The sequence below is a fragment of the Mustelus asterias genome, unplaced genomic scaffold, assembly GCF_964213995.1.
Source record: "Mustelus asterias unplaced genomic scaffold, sMusAst1.hap1.1 HAP1_SCAFFOLD_176, whole genome shotgun sequence".
NCBI lineage: Eukaryota > Metazoa > Chordata > Chondrichthyes > Carcharhiniformes > Triakidae > Mustelus > Mustelus asterias.
The window spans coordinates 164,018-189,373 of record NW_027590178.1 but is presented as its reverse complement, the minus strand read 5'-3'; the positions used below and the strand labels follow the sequence as shown (position 1 = coordinate 189,373).

The 25,356-nt window shown below is 48.3% G+C and overlaps 1 protein-coding gene across 4 annotated transcripts in view; it reads right to left on the bottom strand.

Annotated features, from left to right (window-relative positions):
• Window positions 1–2,825: 2,825 nt before the first annotated feature.
• Window positions 2,826–25,356, bottom strand: part of LOC144485238 (NACHT, LRR and PYD domains-containing protein 3-like) — a 66,171-nt gene continuing 43,640 nt past the window's right edge. For all 4 annotated transcript variants that reach the window (XM_078203453.1, XM_078203454.1, XM_078203451.1 and 1 more), the window contains 4 exons: window positions 17,985–18,155; window positions 13,799–13,969; window positions 7,216–7,383; window positions 2,826–4,249 (listed from right to left, as the gene is read on the bottom strand). In XM_078203453.1, coding sequence (XP_078059579.1) covers window positions 4,162–4,249; window positions 7,216–7,383; window positions 13,799–13,969; window positions 17,985–18,155 — 598 coding nt within the window. In that variant the 3' untranslated portion in view covers window positions 2,826–4,161. The remainder of the gene's footprint in view (window positions 4,250–7,215; window positions 7,384–13,798; window positions 13,970–17,984; window positions 18,156–25,356) is intronic.

Here is a 25,356-nt window from a genome sequence, read left to right as displayed (position 1 = left end):
TGGACACTAATACAGTGTGAGGAATATGGGGCAGGGAGGAGGCACAGAGCATGAGTACACAGCAAGATCCCACACAGTCTGACCATGGCCAGATACAATGTGATATTTAAGTGAGATTGGGGTAAAGTGAGTGGGCAATGAGGGACCACACCTCTCCCTCTCTCTCCCCCTCCCTCCACCCCTCTTCATTCCACCCCTCCCCAGTTAAAATACGGGGACATCACTCCAGGTTTGGTGCTGTTTGTACATTTGATATGAACGGGGAACCTTCCACTTCTAGCACAGTCACTCCTCTCTGTTTCTCTCTCTGATTCCCTCTCTTTTACCTCCATCATCTCTGTCCCTATCCACCCCCCTCCTCTCTCTCTCTCCTGCACTTGATGCTCTATCTCTGTTCTCTCTCTCTCTCTGCCTGTTTATCTCCCCCTATCTCTGTGCGCACCCATCGCCCTCCTCTCTCTCTCGCCTGCTCTGGATAATCTCTCTCTCTCTCTCGCCTGCTCTGGATAATCTCTCTCTCTCTCTCTCCTGATCTGGATAATCTCTCTCTCTCTGATGATGAATCTGGATTGAAATGCTCTCTGAAAGGTTTCTGTCTGACCATTTTAAATCATGTCACCCTGTGACCACTGTTTGTGTTGATCACTGATTCACATTGAGAAATGAGGCTGGGGGCAGTGGTGGGAGATGGAAGCAATCACAGTCAGTTGTCAGTGCACTGAACTTGGGGAGCAGAACCACGGTCTCCCAGCAGGATAGGCTGCAGGGAAAATACACACAGCAAGATCCCACAAGCAAACTGCTCTGTTACCCTCCCGTCCCCCCCCGCCCCATCCCCCCGCCCCTCACTGTTACCTTCCATTTCCCATTTCTCTCACTGATAACTCACAATCAAAGGAGAACGATGGGAGACAGAGAGAGAGAGAGAGAGCAGGAAAACCCACAATCACATCCTGAATTAAATGAATTATTTTGTTTTTAACCATCGAGTTCTCCCACTTCAGCACAGACGCTGTTCGGGGATGAAGCAAATACAAAAGGACATTCTGAGGGCCCTCTGAGATTAGGCCTTGAACTGAGGCCTAGTCACAGAGGCTGCATTAAACCTCGGGGACAGAGGACAGTTTTCTCCCCCCCTCCCCCAGTGAATGAGGACAATCCTCTCCAGCCCCGAAACTGCCCCAGACACGACTGGAAGGAGTGAGAAGGAAAAGGGAGAGTGGGGATGAGGGTGGAGCCAGTGATCTCCAGACCCTGCCCCTTCCCCCCGCCCCCCCCCGCATTAAAACAACAAATCACGTTGGGATTTTCCTCGACTTTATTACAAGGTGCAACACAGAAGCAAATAGGTGGAGCAACGGGGAAGGATTGCAGGAAAGTGAGTGAAAAAACGCCCTCGCCCTCTCTCTCCCCCTCCCTCCTCCTCCACCTCATTCTCTCCCCCTACTCTTGCCCTCCCTCTCGCGACCCACATTCTAGAACCTTTGATCTCTCCCCCTTGCACACTCTGCCTCCCTCACACTTTCCTCTTTTCCACTCTCTCCCACTGATTCTCTTCCCCTCACCCTCTCTTCTCCTCACTCCCTCCCCCTCATGCGTCACTTTCCTCCTCACTTAATTTCTCCCTCCCCCTCACTCCCTCCCTCAATTCCTTCCCTTTCACTCTCTTCCCCCTCAGTCTCTGCCCTCACACTCTCCCCTTTACTTTCCATCCCTTAGTCTCTCTCCCTTCACACTTCCCCACTCGCCCTCCCCTCTCTCTCCTCCTCACTCTCTTCGTCTTCACTCTCTCCCTTCCCCTTCAGTGTCTTTCCCCCTCAGTCTTTTCCATCACACGATCCCGCCTCAGACCTTCCACTCTCTTCCCCCTCAGTCTTTTCCGTCACACTATCCCGCCTCAGACCTTCCACTCTCTTCCCCCTCAGTCTTTTCCGTCACACTATCCCACCTCAGACCTTCCACTCTCTTCCCCCTCAGTCTTTTCCGTCACACTATCCCGCCTCAGACACTCCCCTTCACTATCCGTCCCATCAACCTCTCTCCCGCTTATGCTCTCTCCCCTCAGTTGCTCATTTACTCTCCCCCTTACTCTCTCCTCTGACTCTCTCCCCGTCAGTTCCTCTCCCCGTTCTCTCCCTCCTCTCTCTCCCTCATTCTTCACCTTTCTCCTCCTCTCACCGTCCCTTCACTCCATCTCCGCTCACTTTCTCCCCTTCACTCTACCTCTCATTCTCTTCTCTCCTCCTCACTTTCATCCCCCACTCTCCCCCTCACTCCCTCCCCTCTATCTCTCCGCTTCACCCTTCCCCTCCCCCTGCGTCCCTCGCACTCCCCTCTCATTCTCTTACCCCTCATGCGCTATCTTCCCGTCACTCTCCCTCCCCTCCTCACTCTCCCTCCCCCATTCTCTCCCTCACTTTTCACCTATTCTCCTCCTCATTCGACCTCCCATCGCGCTCTCCCCTCACACCATCTGCCCTCAACCTCACCCCCCCTCACTCGCTCTTCACCTACTCTCCCCCTCACTCTTTCTGCTCACTCTCTCTCATTGAGTGTATGTAAGACAGAGATAGACATGTTCTTGATTGGTCAGGGGATCAAATGTTATGGGGGGACGGTGGGAGAATGGGTTTGGAAACTTATCAGCCGTGATTAAATGGTGGAGGAGACTCGATGAGCAGAATAGCTGAATTCTGCTCCTGTATCTTATGGTCTTTTCAGTTTCACGCTCACTGTTAGCTACAGTATTTACACTAGTTCCCCCGCTCTTTATTAGCTTGTGTACGTATTAGTTTCAGCATTCCAATGATTCACAATTAGCATTTAACTAATTAACCAATAAGCATTTAATTGTAAATAACTAGTTATACAGATGATAAAATTAGGAATATCCATTACAATTACAGAGCAGCAGCATTAACCCTTTCTCTTCCAAGACTCAATAACACAGATCATGTCACATACTGAGCAGTATTCAGTTAAAACTAGCACAGACCAGACAACACAATAACGTTAGTTTAAATTGAAATAATAGATGATGCGAGGAGATTGTTCTGACGAAATGATATTAATTTGAAAGTGATTAATTCATAGTCTTTGAAGAATTTCCTCGATTCAATGTGAAGCTTTTAATGGTGTAGAATATCTACCCACTTTTCAGCACCGGCATCTGCAACTGTAGATGGATGAAAAGCAACAATCTGACAAACACCAGGTAATATCTGTCATGGTAAAATAAACAGTTTGATAAATAATGGTAATATCTGACATCTGTGTTTGTGAGTGTGTGGGTGTCAGTTTGGGCCTGTGTGTCTGGAAATAGGTGCAGGTGTGTTATCTTGGAAACAGGAATTACAGAGTGCAGCAGAGTTTACCCACTCCCATTCTGAATGGGATTAGTGTCTGATAACTGCACCAAATGTACACATTACAGTCTGAGATCATCCCCAACTACAACCTCCAGACAATATCTCCCACAGGGAATGAGGGAACAGAGTTCATGTACAGTGTCTGGTGGTAAAAGGGTGAATTCACCAGCCGGGGTTCCTGCTGCAAACTCCAATCCCTGTCAATATTGTTCAATATTCACGCTGCAGGAACCGGTTCCCAGATGCAGACATGGGACTGACTGAACTTGTCTGAGGCTCACAGAGAGCAGCGCCTGCAGTAGCTGTGAGCCGCCAGCAGATGGTGGCACTGTGTCACTTTAATCACCAGATAGTGAAAGAGGTTTTGAGGAGAGGCTGGTGGAGCCTTTAATTCATTCACAGAGACAGAGAGGAAACTCTGACAAGATTGACCAATCTGCCCTCTGCTGGGTACTGTCAGAATCACACACACACTGTTCTCTCTCTGGAGAATGATCTCTGCTGCTCCATTTTGAAAGGAGGTTGAAGACTCTGTTGCTGAGAACACTGACAACACATTGCTGCTTAAACAATGGTTTGCAGCAATCTTTCCTTCAATGTGGAGACTAAAACTACAACCGTTTTCCAGCTGGGAAACCAGGTAAGCAGGGAAATCAGTGCCAGGCTGGAGGGGCTGATGGAATAGGGAGGGAGAGGGGCAGGAATGAAGGGTTTGGAAGGAGCTGTCGAAGATCTTCACAATTCAGGATTTCACTGTAACCGGTGGAGCAGCAATGTTTATAGATTGAAATGTTCACGCTGTCACTTCCAGTCCCGGTCTGGATTCCCGCAGCGACTTCAGCTGTCTCTTTCCATTTGCACTGAACTGATTTTGCTGCAGCCTGGAACAGATTAAAGATGAAACAGGAATTAAACAGATTGAACAACAGAGTAAATAACAGGAGACTGGAGTTAATGGGACAAATCTTCTGGTCTCTGGATCGCCAGAGACCAGACACACATCTGAAGATGAGCATCGGGATCCTGTGGATGTCCTGACGCACTGATCTACCTGGGAATTGTCCCAGAGGTATTAACTACTATTGGGGAACTCCCCTGCTGCAGTTAGAGTCAGATACTTGGGACAGATCCACAAAGTTGACCTGGATAGTTACTCAGGTAATGTTAGACAGCTCACCACCTGGGCTAATACCTGAATAGCACACCCGAGTCCCCCAATCACTTCCCACTGATCCCCATACTCCACCTCCCACAGTCTGACTAGACCCACTCATAGAGTCACAGAGGTTTACAGCATGGAAACAGGCCCTTTGGCCCAACTTGTCCATGCCACCCTTTTTTAAAAAAAACCGAAACTACAGTTTATATATCCCCTCTCAGTACGGCCGTGATGCTTTCCCTAATCAAAAGTGCAACTCCCCCTCCTCTCTTACCTCCTGTTCTATCTTTCCGATAGCACCTGTACCCTGGAACATTGAGCTGCCAGTCCTGTCCCTCCCTTAGCCATGTTTCAGTAATTGCTATAATATCCCAGTCCCATGTACCCATCAATGCCCTGAGTTCATCTGCCTTGCCCGTCAGGCCTCTTGCATTGAAATAAATGCAGTTTAATCTGGACTTCCCTTGCTCTCTGTCTTGCTTCTGTCTGATCTGTCTGGTACTAGGATTACTGACACTGCCTTTACTAATTAATGTGCTCTCTTTAACTTCCGTGCTGTCCTCAAACTTCTCTTCTGTCTCCCTACTGCTTTGGATCCCACCCCCCGGCCAACCTCGTTTAAACGCTCCCGAGCTGCTCGAGCAAATCTCCCCGCCAGGATGTTAGTCCCCCTCCAGTTCAAATGTAACCCATCCCTCTTGAACAGATCAGCCCTTCCCCAGAAAAGATCCCAATGATCCAAAAATCTAAATCCCTGCCCCGTGCACCAGCTCTCAAGCCAGTCATTCATCTGCCTAATCCTCCTATTCCTACTCTCACTAGCACGTGGTACCGATAGTAGTCCTGAAATTACTACCTTCGAGGTCCTACACGTTAGCCTTCTGCCTAACTCTCTGTATTCACATTTCAGGACCTCATCCCTTTTCCTACCTATGTCGTTGGTACCAATATGTACAACGACCTCTGGCTGCTCACCCTCCCCCCTTCAGAATGTCCTGCAATCGCTCAGAGACGTCCTTGACCCTGGCACCAGGGAGGCAACACACCATCCTGGAGTCTCGATTGCAGCCACAGAAACGCCTGTCTGTGCCTCTAACTAGCGAGTCCCCTATTACTACTGCTCGCTTGCTCTTTGCCCGACCCTGTCCCACAGCAGAACCAGCTGTGGTGTCACAGGCCTGGCTGCTGCTGGTATCTCCCCCTGACAGGCTATCACTCCCGTAAATCATCTCTCCCTCCCCTCCAGCCCGACTACCTCCCACTAGCCCTTGAACAAATCTGACTAAACCTCCCAACTTGGCCTCATCCGTCCCAATCTCTCCTGACCTGACACAGAAACATGGAAGATAGGAGCAGGAGGCGGCCATTTGGCCCTTCGAACCTGCTCCACCATCCATCACAATCATGGCTGATCGTCCAACTCAAAAGCCTAATCCTGCTTTCTCCCCATAACCTTTGATCCTGTTCGTCCCAAGTGCTATATGCAGCCGCCTCTTGAATACATTCTTGACTATCTCTCTGACTTAAACTGATTACTCAAGAAGCAACCCCAACCCATTACTCTCCAAAGCTATAAACCAATCCCAAACCCCGACCACGCAACCATATCTAACTAGACACCCAACAACATGACCAACTCCCAGCCACCATCCAAACTGCTGATTAACCCTCCAATCCAACACAACACAACTCGACCACCCTCCAGACACCCAGAACTAATCCTTGAACCTCTCCTCAGCTCCCTGACTAACCATTCATCCAGCGACACACCAACCCATTCACTCCCACAATCAACTAACACTTATGGAGCTCCCCGGGGTCACTGTGCTGTAAATAGGGTGTGTGCTCGCTCTACCGCGACTCTACTCTGCTCTGATGGAGCTCCCCGGGGTCACTGTGCTGTAAATAAGGTGTGCTCGCTCTACTGCGACTCCACTCTGCTCTGGTGGAGCTCCCCGGGGTCACTGTGCTGTAAATATGGTGTGTGCTCTCTCTTCCCCGACTCTACTCCGCTATGATGGAGCTCCCCGGGGTCACTGTGCTGTAAATAGGGTGTGTGCTCTCTCTTCCCCGACTCTGCTCTGCTCTGATGGAGCTCCCCGGGGTCACTGTGCTGTAAATAGGGTGTGTGCTCTCTCTTCCCCAACTCTGCTCTGCTGGAGCTCCCCGGGGTCACTGTGCTGTAAATAGGGTGTGTGCTCTCTCTTCCCCGACTCTGCTCTGATGGAGCTCCCCGGGGTCACTGTGCTGTAAATAGGGTGCGTGCTGTCTCTTCCCCGACTCAACTCTGATGGAGCTCCCCGGGGTCACTGTGCTGTAAATAGGGTGTGTGCTGTCTCTTCCCCGACTCTGCTCTGATGGAGCTCCCCGGGGTCACTGTGCTGTAAATAGGGTGTGTGCTCTCTCTTCCCCGACTCTAGTCTGCTGTGATGGAGCTCCCCGGGGTCACTGTGCTGTAAATAGGGTGTGCGCTCTCTCTTCCCCGACTCTTGTCTGCTCTGATGGAGCTCCCAGGGTCGCAGTGCTGAAGATCCTGGGAGAAATATGCAGCAGTTTCAGGTTGGGAGAATTTTTAAACGTACCGGCAATCTGCTTACCATTGCTGCTGCTTGGAAGATTCAGGCCCATTTATATTTTAAATCCATTTAAATTTTAATTGTTACACTAAAAATTAACACACTCACTCACCAGATCACCTCCAGACTCCTGCAGGTCAGTATGAGGCGGCGGAGAGCAGGGACAGATTGATCTGTGAAGGAGTTTAATCCCAGGAACAGAATCCTCAGTGACTGTTTTGTACTGAGAGCGGAGGCGAGATCCTCAGCACAAGAATCTGTGAGAGCGTTCCTATACAGACTGGAGACCAGAGAGAGGAATAACAGGAATCAGGCTCAATCCCCAGTGTTTTAAATAATACTGTTAATAACAATAATAATGTATTGTATCAGACATTCCAAAAACACAACCTGCATTTCTGTAGAATGAGGAAATACTCAATGCTGAAAATGAAATATAAATAAACTGGAAATGCTCAGCAGGTTCGCTAAATACATGTGAAGAGAGAAACAGGGGTAAAGTTTGAGCTTCCATTGGAACTGGGAACGGGCAGTGAATTGACAGGTTTGAAGTGACAGCGGTGGGTGGCTGGGGAAGAAACAAAGAAAGGACAAACTGGAATTACAGGAGTGATTAAATGATAAAAGTGATGATGGGACAGGACCACAATCACAGGCTCCCGTGTCCTTACTCGGAGTGGCTCGGGAGGGACATGGGATGGTCAGTGGTTTGGGAATGCAGTTTGTGGTGAGGTTGAAGATAATGGCTGTGATTTTACCAGAAGCTCTGAAGTGCCAGCATGGGGATTGGAAATGGGTGGTGTGTCCGGATAGGCAGAGTTATGACGGTGATATTGTCAGAGGGGGACAATTAACGGCTGGCAGGCAGGGGGAGCTGCCCACTGAGGCAGCCCGGGCACGGGGCAGTCCCGGTTCAGGCAATGCTGGCACCATCTCCAAAGGCAGCCAGCAGGACTTTCAAACACAGCAGCTCTGGAGGGAGCAGCGAGGGAGCTCTGCTTATTGAATGAGGGGTTGAAATGTCAGAAAGCAGAGCAAGGGTTTCCCCCCAATCACTAATTCCTCCCTGGAGGGGCTCCTCCCGGCTGCTCAGGCTCAGAGGGAGGTCCTGTTCCCTCAGGATGGGAGGAGATTATCCCATCGGTACAAGCCAGTCTGGATGGAGATTGCTGGGAGGTGAGCAGGTTTCAGACCCGTGGTTACAGAGTGGAAAAGGATCAATGTCCTGATGTGTTCTGCCACGGTGAGTGCAGCACGGCCTGATATGTGAATAAGGATGAGGGGGAAATTGTGGAAAGAACATCTCCACCCAGACACCGGCAATGCAAAGGACTTGCAGAATCTCACTGGCTGTCCTGTCTGGAGACAATACACATCTCTGTAACCTGTGCTTAATGCTGCCTTCTCTCACATTATCTGTCTCTTTAAGACCTGGTTGGCTGAAGGGATTCGCATTCTAATCAGTATTCTGGAACTTGATTTTGTGTCTCTGTGTCCTGTTTGAGAGCAGATTTCCACTCCATCTGACGAAGGAGCAGTGCTCCGAAAGCTAATGGTATTTGCTACCAAATAAACCTGTTGGACTTTAACCTGGTGTTAAAACTCTTACAATGCAAAGGCAGCAGCATTGACTGTCAGAGACATGTCCGTTAGGCTGACACCAGCATCGGCTCGAGCAGGGCTGACCAACATATTCACTGGGCAAACACACGTCAATGTTTTTCTCACTCAAGGGGCCGATGAGTAAATTTCAGAATGATAAAGTTTGGCACCGCAGAAATTTCAATTAAAAACTAAACTGAGATATGAAAAGAAACAACTTGCTGAGCACAATAATGAGTAATAAATAAAGATGTTTATTAGAGTTTAATCCTCATCAATCACAAATTGTTTCTCTCCCACATTTGCTGCAGATCGGCTCAAAATCCTATCAGCAGCAAACATGGGAAAGAAACGGGATGTGATTGGAGGAGCAGCTCCATGCAGATTCTTCCATTCAAACTGAACTGTGTGACTGAGATTCTGGAAACTCGCTCCGGGGGCCGCATTGAGGGGCTTCGAGGGTCACATTCACCCCTTGGTTCACACGTTGGACAACCCTGGGCTACTGCATGTGTTTGATGGGTGAGTAACAATTTATGTGTTTGGAAAGAGAGCAAATATCATCAGGGAACGAGTGAAGAAGAGTGGAGACATCCAGGTCTTGCCATCCTTACACCAATGGAAGATGAAGTGCTGGATCAGGAAGGCCTGGGGGCAGAGTGGGTAATTACTGCTGGTGAGATGGGTTGAGTGGGTGGCCTAATGAATGGGCACAGGAGAGCGTCTGGTGAGGACAAAACATAGAGCTTGTTTATCCATCACTGGTCACAGAGAGCAGTCTGAAGGACGTATTGGGATAGGAACAAAATAACTAGGAGCAGCAGAAGGTCATTCAGCCCCTCGAGCACACTCCATCACGGCTGATCTAATTGTAGTCTCAACTCTTTTCCCCGTAACCCGTGATTCACTTCTCAATCCAAAATCATTCTTAACTCAGCCTTGAATATATTCAATGACTCTGCCGCCACGAGTCTCCAGGGAAGAGAATTTCACTGACCAGCCACCATCTAAAAATATAAATTTCTCCTCATCTCAGTCTTAAGGGACTGACAATTACATTTTAAAATCTGTCCCCTTGTTCTGGTCTCTCTTACAAGAAGAAACAGCCTCTCAGCAACCACCCTGTCTCATCCCCTCAATGCGATCACCGTTTAATCTTCTGAACTTTCATAGATATTGCTCCAATCTGCTCAAATTTCCCTCGTAAAATAAACCTCTCCATCCCAGGAATCAGCCGAGTGAACTTTCTCTGAACTGGTTCCAATACAATTCTATCCTTTTGTAAGTAAAGAGCTCAACACTGTACACATTACTCCAGTTGTGGAGCCTCCCTGAGCCTCTCCACATCCCCTTGAAACATCTTTGCATCCTCCTCACAATTCAGATTTTCACCTCGTTTTCCATTATTCGCAAATTTGGAAATATTATATTTGATCCCCACATCCATATCATTGATGTAGATTCTGAATAGCTGAGACCCAAACACTGATCCCTGCCGTACTCCACTAGTTAGAGGCTGTCAACCCAAAAGTAACCCATTTATTCCAACTCCTTGTTTCTGTCCACTAACCAGTTCTCAGTCCATGCTGGTATATTCCTCCCAATCCCACGTGCTCCAATTTTATTTAATAACCTCTTGTGTGTGAATCATGCAACTATAGAATCCCTAGTGTAGGAATCGTCATTCGGCCCATCGAGACACACTGACAGAGTAACTTACCACGGTCCGCTCCCCATAAACTCACTAATTTACTGGGGCTAATCCACCTAACCTACATATCTTGGGACACTAAGGGCAATTTTACCATGGCCAATCCATCTACCATGCATATCTTTGGAGTGTGGGAGGAAACCGGAGCACCCAGAGGAAACACAGGCAGACACGGGGAGAATGTGGGAACTCCACACAGTCACCCAAGGCTGGAATTGAACCCGGGCCCCTGGCTGTGATGCAACAATGTTAACCACTGTGTCACCGTGCCAGCCTTTCATAAATCCATGTTGGCCCTGTCTAATCCTGCCATTAATTTCGAAGTGTTCTGTTATCACTTCCTTCATTACAGATTATTATAGGATTTCCATACCATCAATGTCAGACTAATAGATCTGCAGTTGCCCGGTTTCCTGTAACCCCACATATTTACGCCGCTAATCCCCCTAACCTACACATCTTGGACACTAACGGGCAATTTAGCACGGCCAATCCACCCAACCTGCACAGTTTATTTGGACTATGGGAGGAAACAGGAGCAGCCGGAGGAAACAGGAGCAGCCGGAGGAAACCCACACAGACACGGGGAGAACGTGAAAACTCCACAGACAGTCGTCCAAAGCTGGAATGAATCCGGGTCCCTGACGCTGTGAGGCAGCAGTGCCAACCCCGGTGCCACATCTTCACTTAATCTAATACACTCCTTGAATTAGCAACGGTTGGAACACTTCTGCTGCTGTTTTTCAAATGAAAGGAATCTATTTTTGTTGGAAATGCCACACATTTGCACATCACCATGTCTAAAACAGCTTGTTGTGTGATTGTCACTGGAACGTGCTTCTCCAGGAAATTGCTTGAATCCATTCTGTGAACTAATCTTCTATTCAACTTTTGACAATTTGATTCTTGCAAAAGACCTAATTCAGAAGCGAATTATACAGGAAATGGAAGAACCCATCAGAACATTGACCGACAGAGGGATCTGTGTGTACAAGTGCACAGATCCCTGAAAGTGACAACACAGGTGGATGAGGTGGTCAAGAAGGCAGACAGCACGCTCGTATTCATCGACCGCAGCATCAAGTATAAAAGTTACAAAGAACAAAACAGCACAGGAACAGGCCCTTCGGCCCTCCAAGCCCGCACCGCTCCCTGGTCCAAACTAGACCATTCTTTTGTATCCTTCCATTCCCACTCCGTTTATGTGGCTATCTAGATAAGTCTTAAACGTTCCCAGTGTGTCCGCCTCCACCACCTTGCCCGGCAGCGCATTCCAGGCCCCCACCACCCTCTGTGTAAAATATGTCCTTCTGATATCTGTGTTAAACCTCCCCCCCTTCACCTTGAACCTATGACCCCTCATGAACGTCACCTCCGACCCGGGGAAAAGCTTCCCACCGTTCACCCTATCTATGCCTTTCATAATTTTATACACCTCTATTGGGTCATCCCTCATCCTCCGTCTTTCCAGTGAGAACAACCCCAGTTTACCCAATCTCTCCTCATAACTAAGCCCCTCCATACCAGGCAACATCCTGGTAAACCTCCTCTGTACTCTCTCTAAAGCCTCCACGTCCTTCTGGTAGTGTGGCGACCAGAACTGGGTGCAGTGTTCCAAATGTGGCTGAACCAACGTTCTATACATCTGCAACATCAGACCCCAACTTTTATACTCTATGCCCCGTCCTATAAAGGCAAGCCTGCCATATGCCTTCTTCACTACCTTCTCCACCTGAGACGTCACCTTGAAGGATCTGTGGACTTGCACACCCAGGTCCCTCTGCGTATCTACACCCTTTATGGTTCTGCCATTTATCGGATAGCTCCCTCCTACGTTAGTTCTACCAAAATGCATCACTTCGCATTTATCAGGATTGAACTCCATCTGCCATTTCTTTGCCCAAATTTCCAGCCTATCTATATCCTTCTGTAGCCTCTGACAATGTTCCTCACTATCTGCAAGTCCAGCCATTTTCGTGTCGTCCGCAAACTTACTGATCACCCCAGTTACACCTTCTTCCAGATCGTTTATATAAATCACAAACAGCAGAGGTCCCAATACAGAGCCCTGCGGAACACCACTAGTCACAGGCATCCAGCCGGAAAAAGACCCTTCCACTACCACCCTCTGTCTTCTGTGACCAAGCCAGTTCTCCACCCATCTAGCCACCTCGCCCTTTATCCCATGAGATCCAAGTTGGCAAGTGATGTAACGGCCGTATGAAACTTTAATAAGGCCACATTTGTAATATTGCTTGCAGTTCTGTTCGCCACACTATCAGATGGATGTGGATGCTTTGGAGAGAGTGCAAAGAACGTTTACCAGAATGTTGCCTGATCAAGGAGGGTTAAGGTATGAGGAGAGGTTGGATAATCACGGATTGTTTTCACGACAAAAAGGGAGATTGAGAGGTGACCTGACAGAGGATACACAATTATGAGAGGCATCGACATGGTGGATAGTCAGAGACTGTTTCCTCGTCTGGAATGGTCAACTACAAGAGGGCACAGGATGAAGGTGAGAGGGGAAAAGTTTGGGGAGATGTGTAGGATAAGTTTTCACACAGAGGGTGGTGGGTGCCTGGAATGCACTGCCAATGGAGGTGGTGGAAGCAGCACGTTCCCAATGTTCAAGGTGTATCTTAATAGACACATGAACAAGAGACGAACAGAGGAACAGAAACCTCGTATGGGCACTAAGTACTGGGTCTGAATAAGGATTAGGAGTCAGGCTTGGTGGGCCGAAGGGCCTGTTACTGTGTTGTTTGCTTCTTTGTTCTTCTTTGTATCTGAAGGCTAAAATCACCCGTGATTATTGCAGCATGTTTTTACACGACCCCATTACTTTTCCTGTATACTTTGTCAGAGATTCTGAATATTGTTAGGGGCGATTAAATGATTCCCACAAGTGACCTTTTAACTTTGCTAATTCTTTATCTCCACCCAAGCTGATTCTGCATCTGGATCATTGGAACTAAGTTCACCTCTCGCTGCTGTACTGACATCTGTTACTAACAGTGAGACTCCACCACCATGTTCTGTCCTCCATTTACTGTCATCCACTCACTCTCCCCCTTTTCACTAATCAATGGATGCTGTGTCCGGGGAGAGCTGTGCACATCTGAGGAGGAGGAGAGGACCTCAGAGGGTGAACCATAACATTATTCCCCCACTCCCTCAACATAAGGATCTGTGGGACTGACATCCCATTGCTCAGGGATCAGAGAGAGAAGCAACAGGAGTCAGAGGAAAAGCAGTTTTCCTGATTCATAACTGACGCCAATAGTAACGGGCAGTGTTTTTTATACAAATACCAGTGGTGAAATTATATTGTTGAATATTCAGTTATTATAAACACAATCTCACACAGTCTGCTACTTACCGCAGTTCCTGTATTTTACAGTCCGGATTCCTCAGAGCCACAGACAGCAGTTTCACTCCTGAATCTCCCAGGTTATTGGAACCCAGATCCAGATCTATCAGTGAGCGGTTTGTACTGAGAGCAGAGGCCAGGTCCTCGGCACAAGAATCGGTGAGATCGTTACCATAGAGACTGGAGATCAGAGAGAAAAAAATAACAGGAATCAGGGTAAATCCACAGTGTTTTTAAGAATAAGATGATTAACAATAATAATGTACAGCGCGGGACATTCAAGAAACACAACTTCAGTTCATACAGGAGGCAAAATTCGATTGATGCTGTAAATCTGAAAAATGAATAAATATGTTGGAGACTCTCATCAGGTCAGGCAATATCTGTGAAGATAGAAACAGATTTAGTTTCAGTTCAATTAGCTAAAATTAGAAATTGGAAATAGCAGTGAATTAAATAGTTTTAAGTGACAGGGAGCTGGGGATGGGCGGGTGACAAGGAAAGAACAAAATGGAAGTGCCGGAGTGATTAAATGACAAAAAGGATGATGGTGAAAGGGAAGAGCACAGGATTCCCATGTCCTTACCCTGAGTCACGGGGGGGGGGGGGGACATGGGATGGCAAGTGGCTCAGGAATGGAGTGTGTGGTGGGGTTGAAGATGATGCGACAGAAACCTTTCTCACACTGCCAGTGGTTCGGGTCTGGAATTCACAGCCGGGAAGTGTGGTGGAGGTCGGCTGCATCGAAGCAGTCAAAAAGGAATTAGATGATTATTTGAATATAAAGAATGAGCGGGGATACGAGAAAAACGCTGGAGAATGACTCAAATTCCTAATGCTAATTTGGTGAGCTGGTACAGACACGATGGGCCAAATGGCCTCATTGTGCACCGTAAGAATTCTGCGAAAATAATGGTTGGAAATGTATCGATATTTCAACTGGAAGTTGGTGATGTTGCCGTGTGGACAGTGTTAGTAGCCACAGTCCTCAATAAAATGTTAATACTGATAGGCAAAGGGATCTGGGTGTACAGGTCCACAGGTCACTGAAAGTGGCAATGCAGGTGGAGAAGGTAGTCAAGAAGGCATTCGGCATGCTTGCCTTCATCGGCCGGGGCATTGAGTTTAAAAATTGGCAAGTCATGTTGCAGCTTTATCGAACCTTCATTCGGCCGCACTTAGAATATAGTGTTCAATTCTGGTCGCCACTCTACCAGAAGGATGTGGAGGCTTTGGAGAGGGTACAGAAAAGATTGACCAGGATGTTGCCTGGTATGGAGGGCATTAGCTATGAGGAGAGGTTGGAGAAACTTGTTTTGTTCTCACTGGAGCGACAGAGGTTGAGGGGAGACCTGATATAGGTCGACAAGATTATGAGGGGCATGGACAGAGTGGATAGTCGGAAGCTTTTTCACAGGGTAGAAGAGTCAATTACTCGGGGGGCACAGGTTTAAGGTGCGAGGGGCAAGGTTTAAAGGAGATGTACGAGGCAGATTCTTTACACAGAGTAGTGGGCGCCTGGAACTCGTTGCTGGGGGAGGTAGTAGAAGCAGATATGGTGGTGACATTTAAGGGGCGTCTTGACAAGTACATGAATAGGATGGGAATAGAGGGATATGGTCCCCGGAAGGGTAGGGGGTATTAGTTAAGTCGGGCAGCATGGTGGGTGCAGTCTTGGAGGGCCGAAGGGCCTGTTCCTGTGCTGTAATTTTCTTTGTTCTTTGTGTTTCTCTCCAATAGAGAGAGAGACAGTTTGTTACATGTAGCTTCAGGGATACAATTTAATAAACGTGCGGCAATGGGAGGAGATGGGATTCCATGAACCCACAGCCGGTAAGAGGACCAAACCCTCAGATTTAGCATCATTCTACATCACACTCTAAACACCAAACCAAATGAACTAACCAACTCCACATATAACCAAACAGGCACATTAATATCTGACAGGTTCGGGAAATCCGTGCACTCAGGCAGCACAGGCAGAATCACAGAATTGTTACAGAGCAGGCGGAGGCCATTCGGCCCATCGTGTCTGCACTGACTCTCCAAATGAGCAACTCACTAAGTGTCATCCCCCCACCTTCCCCCAAAACCCTGTGCATTCCAGAGCTTAACCACTGGCTGCAGGGGAAGGCCCCATTCTGGCAGAGCTGGCACCAGATTTAAAGGCAGCCAGCAGCGCTTTTAAAGGCTCTGAAGGGAGCAGTGAGGGAGCCCTGGTTAATGACCAAAGGGCTGAAATGGCAGAAGGCAGTTTCAACCCAATTCGCTGACACTTCCCTGGAAATTCTCAAGGCTATATCGGTTTGGAGGGAGGTTCTGTTCCCTCAGGAGTGGAGGAGGAGACCTGTCACATCAACCCAAGCAAGTCTGGATAGAAACTGCCGAGGGCCAGAGCAGGCAGCACGTGGCTGCAGTGAGGCAAAGGATCAATAACCTGATATGTTCTGACAAGGTGAGCGTTAAACTTACAGGCTGATATGTGAATAAGGATGAAAAAGGAATGGTGGAAAGAACATCTCCACCCAGACACTGGCAATGTCCAGACAGCAGCATCAATCTTCAGGAACATGTCAGCCTCTCTGTGAAGGGTTCCGGTCAGTCAGAGATGACTGCTGCACTGCCGACACTGAGTGACCATCCTGGTGGTCCCATGATGGGCAGCCTGGCAGCATCATAGGCTTGTGTGTGTCTTTGATGGGTGAGTAACAATGGAAATTTATGTGCTTGTAGAAGAGGGCACTCAGCGTCAGAGAAGGAGCCAAGAGTGACAGTGTCTGGATTGTGTCATCCTTATGCCAATGGAAGATGCAGTGCTGGAGCTGGGAGACCTGGAGGCTGGGTGGGCAATCACTGATGGTGAGATGGGTTGTGGATCCAGAGAGAGTGAGTGAGTGAATGGATGGGCACAGGAGAGACTCTGCTGCTGAGTCCAAAACCTGGTGCTTGTGTGTTCATCATTGGTCACATGGAGCTCTGGGTTAGGAACAGTCAGAAGTTTAACAACACCAGGTTAAAGTCCAACAGGTTTATTTGGTAGCAAATGCCACTAGCTTTCGGAGCGCTGCCCCTTCGTCAGGTGGAGTGTAGAAATGCTCACAAACAGGGCATACAGAGACACAAACTCAATTTACAGAATAATGACTGGAATGCAGTCTTTACAGATAACCAAGTCTTAAAGGTACAAACAGTGTGAGTGGAGGGAGCATTAAGCACAGGTTAAAGAGATGTGTATTGTCTCCAGACAGGACAGCCAGTGAGATTCTGCAAGTCCAGACAAGCTGTGGGCCATTCGGCCCATCAATCCTTCACTAACAACAATCCCGCCCAGGCCCTATAACAGTAACCCTACATATTAACTCTGCAAATCCCCCTGACATCAAGTGTCAATTTACCATCGCCGCTCAAACGAGCGTGCACATCTTTGGCATGTGGGAGGAAACTGGAGTAACCGAAGGAAACCTGCGCAGACACGGAGAGTACATGCAAACCCCACACAATCTGTCACCCAAGGCCGGAATTGACACGGGTCTCTGGCGCTCTGAGTCAGCAGTGCTAACAGCTCTACCACCCTGCCGACCATGATCAGCCGTGGTTCGTCCCAATTGCAGTGAGTATCGGACGAATAATTTCTATATTTTTTCATAAGATAAGCCTGGCATGCCATGAAAGACTCAAGCCAACATTTTCTCAAATGTTTATAAAATACGTTCATAAGGTGACCAAAACTATATACGTTACTTCAGCCGTGCTGTGACCACAAACCTATCAGATTTGTGACTGGCGACCTTTGCTCCCAGGCGAATTGTCCCTCATTGCCTTTTCTGTTGATTTGTCAAAGCTGTCGGATCTTATAATATGAAGTCATGAGATTGGATCAGGTTGGGGATTCTGAGAGTCAGCACACCCGAAGGTAGAAATTCAATACAGTTTGCAGTTGCCAATGACTGGACCTCAGAGCGTGAACCATAACATTATTCCCCCACTCCCTCAACATAAGGATCTGTGGGACTGACATCCCATTGCTCAGGGATCAGAGAGAGAAGCAACAGGAATCAGAGGAAAAGCAGTTTTCCTTATTCATAACTGACGCCAATAGTAATGGGCAGAGTTTTTTATACAAATACCAGCGGTGAAATTATATTGTTGAATATTCAGTTATTATAAACACAATGTCACACAGTCTGCTACTTACTACAGTTCCTGTATTTTACAGTCCGGATTCCTCAGAGCCACAGACAGCAGTTTCACTCCGGAATCTCCCAGTTTATTGACACTCAGATTCAGATCTATCAGTGAGCGGTTTGTACTGAGAGCAGAGGCCAGGTCCTCGGCACAAGAATCTGTGAGAGCGTTACTGTAGAGACTGGAGATCAGAGAGAGAAAAATAACAGGAATCAGGGTAAATCCACAGTGTTTTTAAGAATAAGATCATTAACAATAATAATGTACAGCGCGGGACATTCAATGAGTATTCTAACTGAGTGCAGTTAGACAGAGACACCAGGAGATGGAGACAGTGAGTATTCTAACTGAGTGCAGTTAGACAGAGACACCAGGAGATGGAGACAGTGAGGGGGGTAACTGAGTACAGTTAGACAGAGACACCAGGAGGTGGAGACAGTGAGTATTCTAACTGAGTGCAGTTAGACAGAGACACCAGGAGATGGAGACAGTGAGTATTCTAACTGAGTGCAGTTAGACAGGGACACCAGGAGATGGAGACAGTGAGGGGGTAACTGAGTGCAGTTAGACAGAGACACCAGGGGATGGAGACAGTGAGGGGGTAACTGAGTGCAGTTAGACAGGGACACCAGGAGATGGAGACAGTGAGTATTCTAACTCAGTGCAGTTAGACAGAGACACCAGGAGATGGAGACAGTGAGGGGGGAACTGAGTGCAGTTAGACAGGGACACCAGGAGATGGAGACAGTGAGTATTCTAACTGAGTGCAGTTAGACAGAGACACCAGGAGATGGAGACAGTGAGTATTCTAACTGAGTGCAGTTAGACAGGGACACCAGGAGATGGAGACAGTGAGGGGGTAACTGAGTGCAGTTAGACAGAGACACCAGGAGATGGAGACAGTGAGGGGGGTAACTGAGTGCAGTTAGACAGGGACACCAGGAGATGGAGACAGTGAGTATTCTAACTGAGTGCAGTTAGACAGGTACACCAGGAGATGGAGACAGTGAGGGGGTAACTGAGTGCAGTTAGACAGGGACACCAGGAGATGGAGACAGTGAGTATTCTAACTGAGTGCAGTTAGACAGAGACACCAGGAGATGGAGACAGTGAGGGGGGTAACTGAGTGCAGTTAGACAGGGACACCAGGAGATGGAGACAGTGAGGGGGGTAACTGAGTGCAGTTAGACAGGGACACCAGGAGATGGAGACAGTGAGGGGGGTAACTGAGTGCAGTTAGACAGAGACACCAGGAGATGGAGACAGTGAGGGGGGTAACTGAGTGCAGTTAGACAGGGACACCAGGAGATGGAGACAGTGAGTATTCTAACTGAGTGCAGTTAGACAGGTACACCAGGAGATGGAGACAGTGAGGGGGTAACTGAGTGCAGTTAGACAGGGACACCAGGAGATGGAGACAGTGAGTATTCTAACTGAGTGCAGTTAGACAGGGACACCAGGAGATGGAGACAGTGAGGGGGGGGTAACTGAGTGCAGTTAGACAGGGACACCAGGAGATGGAGACAGTGAGGGGGTAACTGAGTGCAGTTAGACAGGGAAACCAGGAGATGGAGACAGTGAGGGGGGTAACTGAGTGCAGTTAGACAGGGACACCAGGAGATGGAGACAGTGAGTATTCTAACTGAGTGCAGTTAGACAGGGACACCAGGAGATGGAGACAGTGAGGGGGGGGTAACTGAGTGCAGTTAGACAGGGACACCAGGAGATGGAGACAGTGAGGGGGTAACTGAGTGCAGTTAGACAGGGAAACCAGGAGATGGAGACAGTGAGGGGGGTAACTGAGTGCAGTTAGACAGGGACACCAGGAGATGGAGACAGTGAGTATTCTAACTGGGGCTCAGGAATGGAGTGTGTGGTGGGGTTGAAGATGATGCGACAGAAACCTTTCTCACACTGCCAGTGGTTCGGGTCTGGAATTCACAGCCGGGAAGTGTGGTGGAGGTCGGCTGCATCGAAGCAGTCAAAAAGGAATTAGATGATTTTTTGAAGATAGGCAATGAGCTACGAGAATGGATACGACAAAAAGGCTGGAGAATGACACGAATTTCGAATGTCAATTTGGTGAGCTGGTGCAGACACGATGGGCCAAAAGGCCTCATTGTGCTCCGTAAGAATTCTGTGGAGACAGTGGTTGAAAATATTATCGATATTTCAACTGGAAGTTGGTGATGTTGCCGTGTGGACAGTGTTAGTAGCCACAGTCCCCAATGAAATCTCTCCAATAGAAAGAGACACAATTTGGTACATGTCGCTTCAGGGATACAACTTAGTAAACGTGGGGATATGGGAAGAGTTGGGATTCCATTAACCCCACAGCCAGTACGGGGACCAAACCCTCAACAACAGCGTCATTCTACATCACGCTGGAGACACCGAACCAACTGAACTAACCCACTCCACACAGAGCCAGAACGGGCACAGTAAATGTCTGACAGGTTCGGGAAATCCGTCCACTCAGGCAGCACAGGCAGAATCACAGTATTGTTAGAGAGCAGAAGGATGCCACTCGGCCCATCGTGTCTGCACTGACTCTCCGAATGAGCAATTCACTAAGTGGCATTCTCCCACCTTCCCCCAAATCCCTGCGCATTGCAGAGCTTAACCACTGGCTGCAGGGGACAGCACAATTCAGGCAATGCTGGCACCAGATTTAAAGGCAGCCAGCAGCACTTTTAAAGGCTCAGAAGGGAGCAGTGAGGGAGCCCTGGTTAATGAACAAAGGGCTGAAATGGCAGAAGGCAGATTAAAGGCAATTCGCTGACACTACCCTGGAAATTCTCAAGGCTATTTCGGTTTGGAGGAAGGTTCTGTTCCCTCAGGACTGGAGAAGGAGACCTGTCACATCAACCCAAGCAAGTCTGGATAGACACTGCCAAGGGTCTGAGCAGTGGCTACAATGAGGCAAAAGATGAATAATCTGATATGTTCTGACAAGGTGAGCGTTAAGCCTACAGGCTGATATGTGAATAAGGATGAAAGAGAAATTGTGGAAAGACCATCTCCACCCAGACACTGGCAATGTCCAGACAGCAAAGCATCAATCTTCAGGAACATGTCAGCCTCTCTGTGAAGGGTTACATGGAACATAGGACATAGAACAGTACAGCATAGTCCCTTCGGCCCACGATGTTGTGCCGAGCTTTGTCCAAAACCAAGATCAAGCTATCCCACTCCCTATCATTCTAGTGTGCTCCATCTGCCTATCCAATAACTGCTTGAAAGTTCCTAATGTGTCCGACTTCACTATGACAGCAGGCAGTCCATTCCACACCCCAACCGCTCTCTGAGTAAAGAGTCAGTCAGAGATGACTGCTGCACTGCCGACACTGAGTGACCATCCTGGTGGTCCCATGATGGGCAGTCTAAATTAGCGTCAGGTTTGTGTGTGTCTTTGATGGGTGAGTAACAAGGGAAATTTATGTTCTTGTAGAAGAGGGCACAGAGCGTCAGAGAAGGAGCCAAGAGTGACAGTGTCTGGATTGTGTCATCCTTATGCCAATGGAAGATGCAGTGCTGGAGCTGGGAGACCTGGAGGCTGGGTGGGCAATCGCTGATGGTGAGATGGGTTGTGGATCCAGAGAGAGTGAGTGAGTGAATGGATGGGCACAGGAGAGGCTCTGCTGCTGAGTCCAAAACCTGGTGCTTGTGTGTCTTCCATTGGTCACATGGAGCTCTGGGTTAGGAACAGTCTGCAGGACATGTTGGAATGTGTATTACCCTCTAACATTCTTCACTCTCTCACAAATCAACAGCTGCGGTGAGAGGGAGACGGGCGTGCAGCTCTGAAGATGGGGAGGGGTCAGAGGATGGATTGTCACATTATCCTCTCTAACGTCCGCCAGAGCAGATAATGTCTCTCACGATTAGCAAAGGGGTTACAATCTGGCAGCACAGGGCAGCACAGACAAACCCGAGCAGCTAATGGAGGCAGCAATAGCTGAGTTCACTCACACTCTCGAGAGGACAGGTCATTGTCAGCTTCAGGAAGATGAAATGTGACTGGAGTCTTTAACAATGCAGCAGATACTGGAGCTGCAGCGTAGGATACTTTAACATTTGGTGGAGTTTCCAAAGGCTGTGTGTATCCACACACAAAGGATGGAGGAGTCAATCCAGGCCAGCAGTGTTACCATGTCTCAGGTCTGAGCACAAATAGCATCCTCCACAGAGAGATTGGTGACCTTCATGGAGAGTCACATCCAGCCTCTCACCCACAGGAAATACACATGAACCTGCATGTTCTCACCACCTCCATGAGCTCTGTGGAACACGGGCTGTGGGAGGGATGGGAAAATGTGCCTGGAGTAACTGTCAGGACCTCCCCAGCTGAGCAGGGAGGGTCCAGTTTGCCCTGAATGGATAGAGGAGCGGCTGCCTGCAGCATTTGGGAGCTCCTCTCAGGATGCCCCTGGTGTGGGCAGTGGGTCCCCTTCTGCTCCGACTGTGACACAAGCACCTCACGAAGCTATGATGACAGAGACAACTCCAGCATCTGTGCAGAGGACCCGCAGTTGGCCGGATCCTTCCAGGACTCAGGAAATCCGAGGACAAAGGCCACGGTCATCGAAATTCCCAGAGGAGAGGAGAGAGGTAAGATGCTGCCTGCAGCTCAGCGGAAAGTGCGGGGATGGCGGTGGTTGTCATGGTGGGGTTGCTTCCTTGGGTTTCACAGGATTATACTTTGTTATTACTGGTCACTTTGTTATGTCTGTATTTTGAGTAAATTCAGAGATGGAGCACCACTAAAAAACTCCTTCACCATATTACTGGGTCTTTAACAGTTCACTGGGAATGTGAGATGGGAAATACAGCACTGAATCAGGTCAATACAATTCCAATACCTTTGTTTCATGTCGTGTCGGCTCCAGGGAAATTATAAAACATTCACAGAAACAGCAACAGTGCTGGAGATGGTGAAGATTTATTACACTGAATGGCTGTGTGAGTTAAGGTTCTTGGAAAACATGTCTGCATTACTGAATATCCATCCTCCCTGACACATATCCCATGTCCCTGGCCTGTGGTCCATGGGGTTCCTCATCATGAAGCATCTGGTCAACATTGTATTGCATCACACTTTCTTCAAAGCTTCTCCACTCTAGATCCAGGTTGTATGGAACACAGCACAACACCTGGACATTTGAGACCCTCGCTGAGTATATTAAATAGTTCCACCAGATCTATCTTTAGAATTCCTCTGGCCTGTGCAATGGTCACACTATTTGTCCTGTCGCAGCTGTTTTTTCTCTCTTCCGTGACTGTGTTTGGGTTACACACAGGCACAATTACCCACCTCTACAGTGGGTAGCACTTGTCTTTATTAATTCTTTCAAGGGATGATGGTATCACTGGCAATGCAAACACTTGCAGCCCATCCCCAATTGCCCTTGAGAAGGAGGTGGTGAGCCATCTTCTTAAATTCTGCAGAGCATCTGGTACAAAACCGCTAGGAAGGGACATCCGGGATTACGATCCCGCATCAGTGATGGAAAAGTAATATATTCCAAGTCAGAATGGTGTGTGGTTTGGAAAGAAATCTGAAGCTGGTTGGTGTCCCATCCTTCTGATATCCTTGGCCATCTCGGTGATGGATAGTGCCTGTTTGGATGATGCTGGCTCAGGAACCTTGGTGAGCTGCTCCATACCACCTTGTATGTGGTAAAATACTGCCACTGTGCGTCAGTGGTAGAGACAGCCAATGTTTAGTTTGGTGAATGGCCAGCTGATCCAGTGGACTCCTTTTCCATGGATGAGCTTCTTCAGTGTTTTTGAAGCTGCAGACAATCCAGCAAGATGAGCGGATTCCATCACACTGCTGACTTGTGCCTCGGAGATGGTGGGAAAAGTTTGGGAGACAGGAGGCGAGTTCCTCATCTCCGAATTCCCAGACTGTGATCTACCCTTGGAGCCATAGTGTTTACAGTTCAGTGTCTGTTCAATGGTCCCAGTGCGCCCCCACCACTCAGGATGTTGATGGTCGAGGATTCAGCGATGGTGCTGCCATTCAATGTAAAGGGAATATGGTTAGATTCCCGTCTGTTGGAGATGGTCCTTGCCTGGCATTTGTGCAGTGAAACATTACTTGCCATTTATCAGGTTAAGCCTGAAAGTTCTTCAGAGCTCAAGACGCTAGCTCTGTCGAAGAGTCATCCAGATTCGAAGGGTTAGCTGTTCTCTCTCCACAGAAGCTGTCAGACATGCTGAGCCTTTCCAGCATTTTCTGTTTTGTTCAGGTCTTGCTGTTTATGGACATGGACTGCTTCAGTCTCTGAGGAATTGTGAACAGTACTGAGCATTGTGCAATCATTAGTGAGCATCCTCACTTCTGACATTATAATGGAAGGCAGGACATTGATAAAGCAATTGAAGGTGGTTGGGATTTGGACATCACCCTCAGGAACTCCTGCAGTGATGTTCATGAGGCACTGGAAGGATGACACTTTTCTGACGTTCAAGAGCAGACTGATGGAGCAGCAATTCATCAGATTGGATTTGCCCTGCTTTGTTCCACATTGTCCGGTAGATCCAGTGTTGTAGCTGTACTGGAACAGCTTGGCCAGGGGAATGGCTAGTTATGGAGCACAATTCTTCAGTACCATTGCTGGGGTACAGCCAGGCTGACAGAGTTTGCAGCACGCAGCGCGTTCAGTCATTTCTTTACCTCACATGCAGTGAATCAAATGGTCATCTGTCATGTTGGGGACCTCAGGAGGAGGCCGAGATTAATCATTCTACTCAGCACTTCTGGCTGAAGATGGCACTGATGCTCTGGGTTCCCTCATCAGTAATGATGGAATTCTTGTGCATGTTTATAGAATCATAGAATTCCCACAGTGTAGAAGGAGGCCCTTTGGCCCATCGAGTCTTCACCAATTCTTTGAAAGAATATCATATCCAGGCCCTATCTCTGTAACTCCACATATATGGCCCACTAATCCCCGTAACCTACACACCCGGAGATACCAAGGGACAACTTAGCATAGCCAATCAACCGAACCTGCACATCTTTGGACTGTGGGAGAAAATTGGAGCACCCAGAGGAAACCCACACAGACACTGGGAGAACGTGCAAACTCTACACATAAAGTCACCCAAGGCCGGAATTGAACCCTGGTCCCTGGCGCTGTGAGGCAGCAGTGCTGACCACTGTGCCACCTTGTCGCCTAATGTAACCGGCATGTGCAACATTTTGTGGCATGTCTAACACTAGTTATGACTGGATATGGCAAGACAGCAGATCTCTGATCTGATCCATTGGTTTTGGTGTGATTGAGCTCGGTCTATCATATGCTGCGTCCGCTCTGTGGTCTGGTGGCCGTGTGCTGGAGCTTCACATCTCATCTTTAGATAAACCCAAGTCT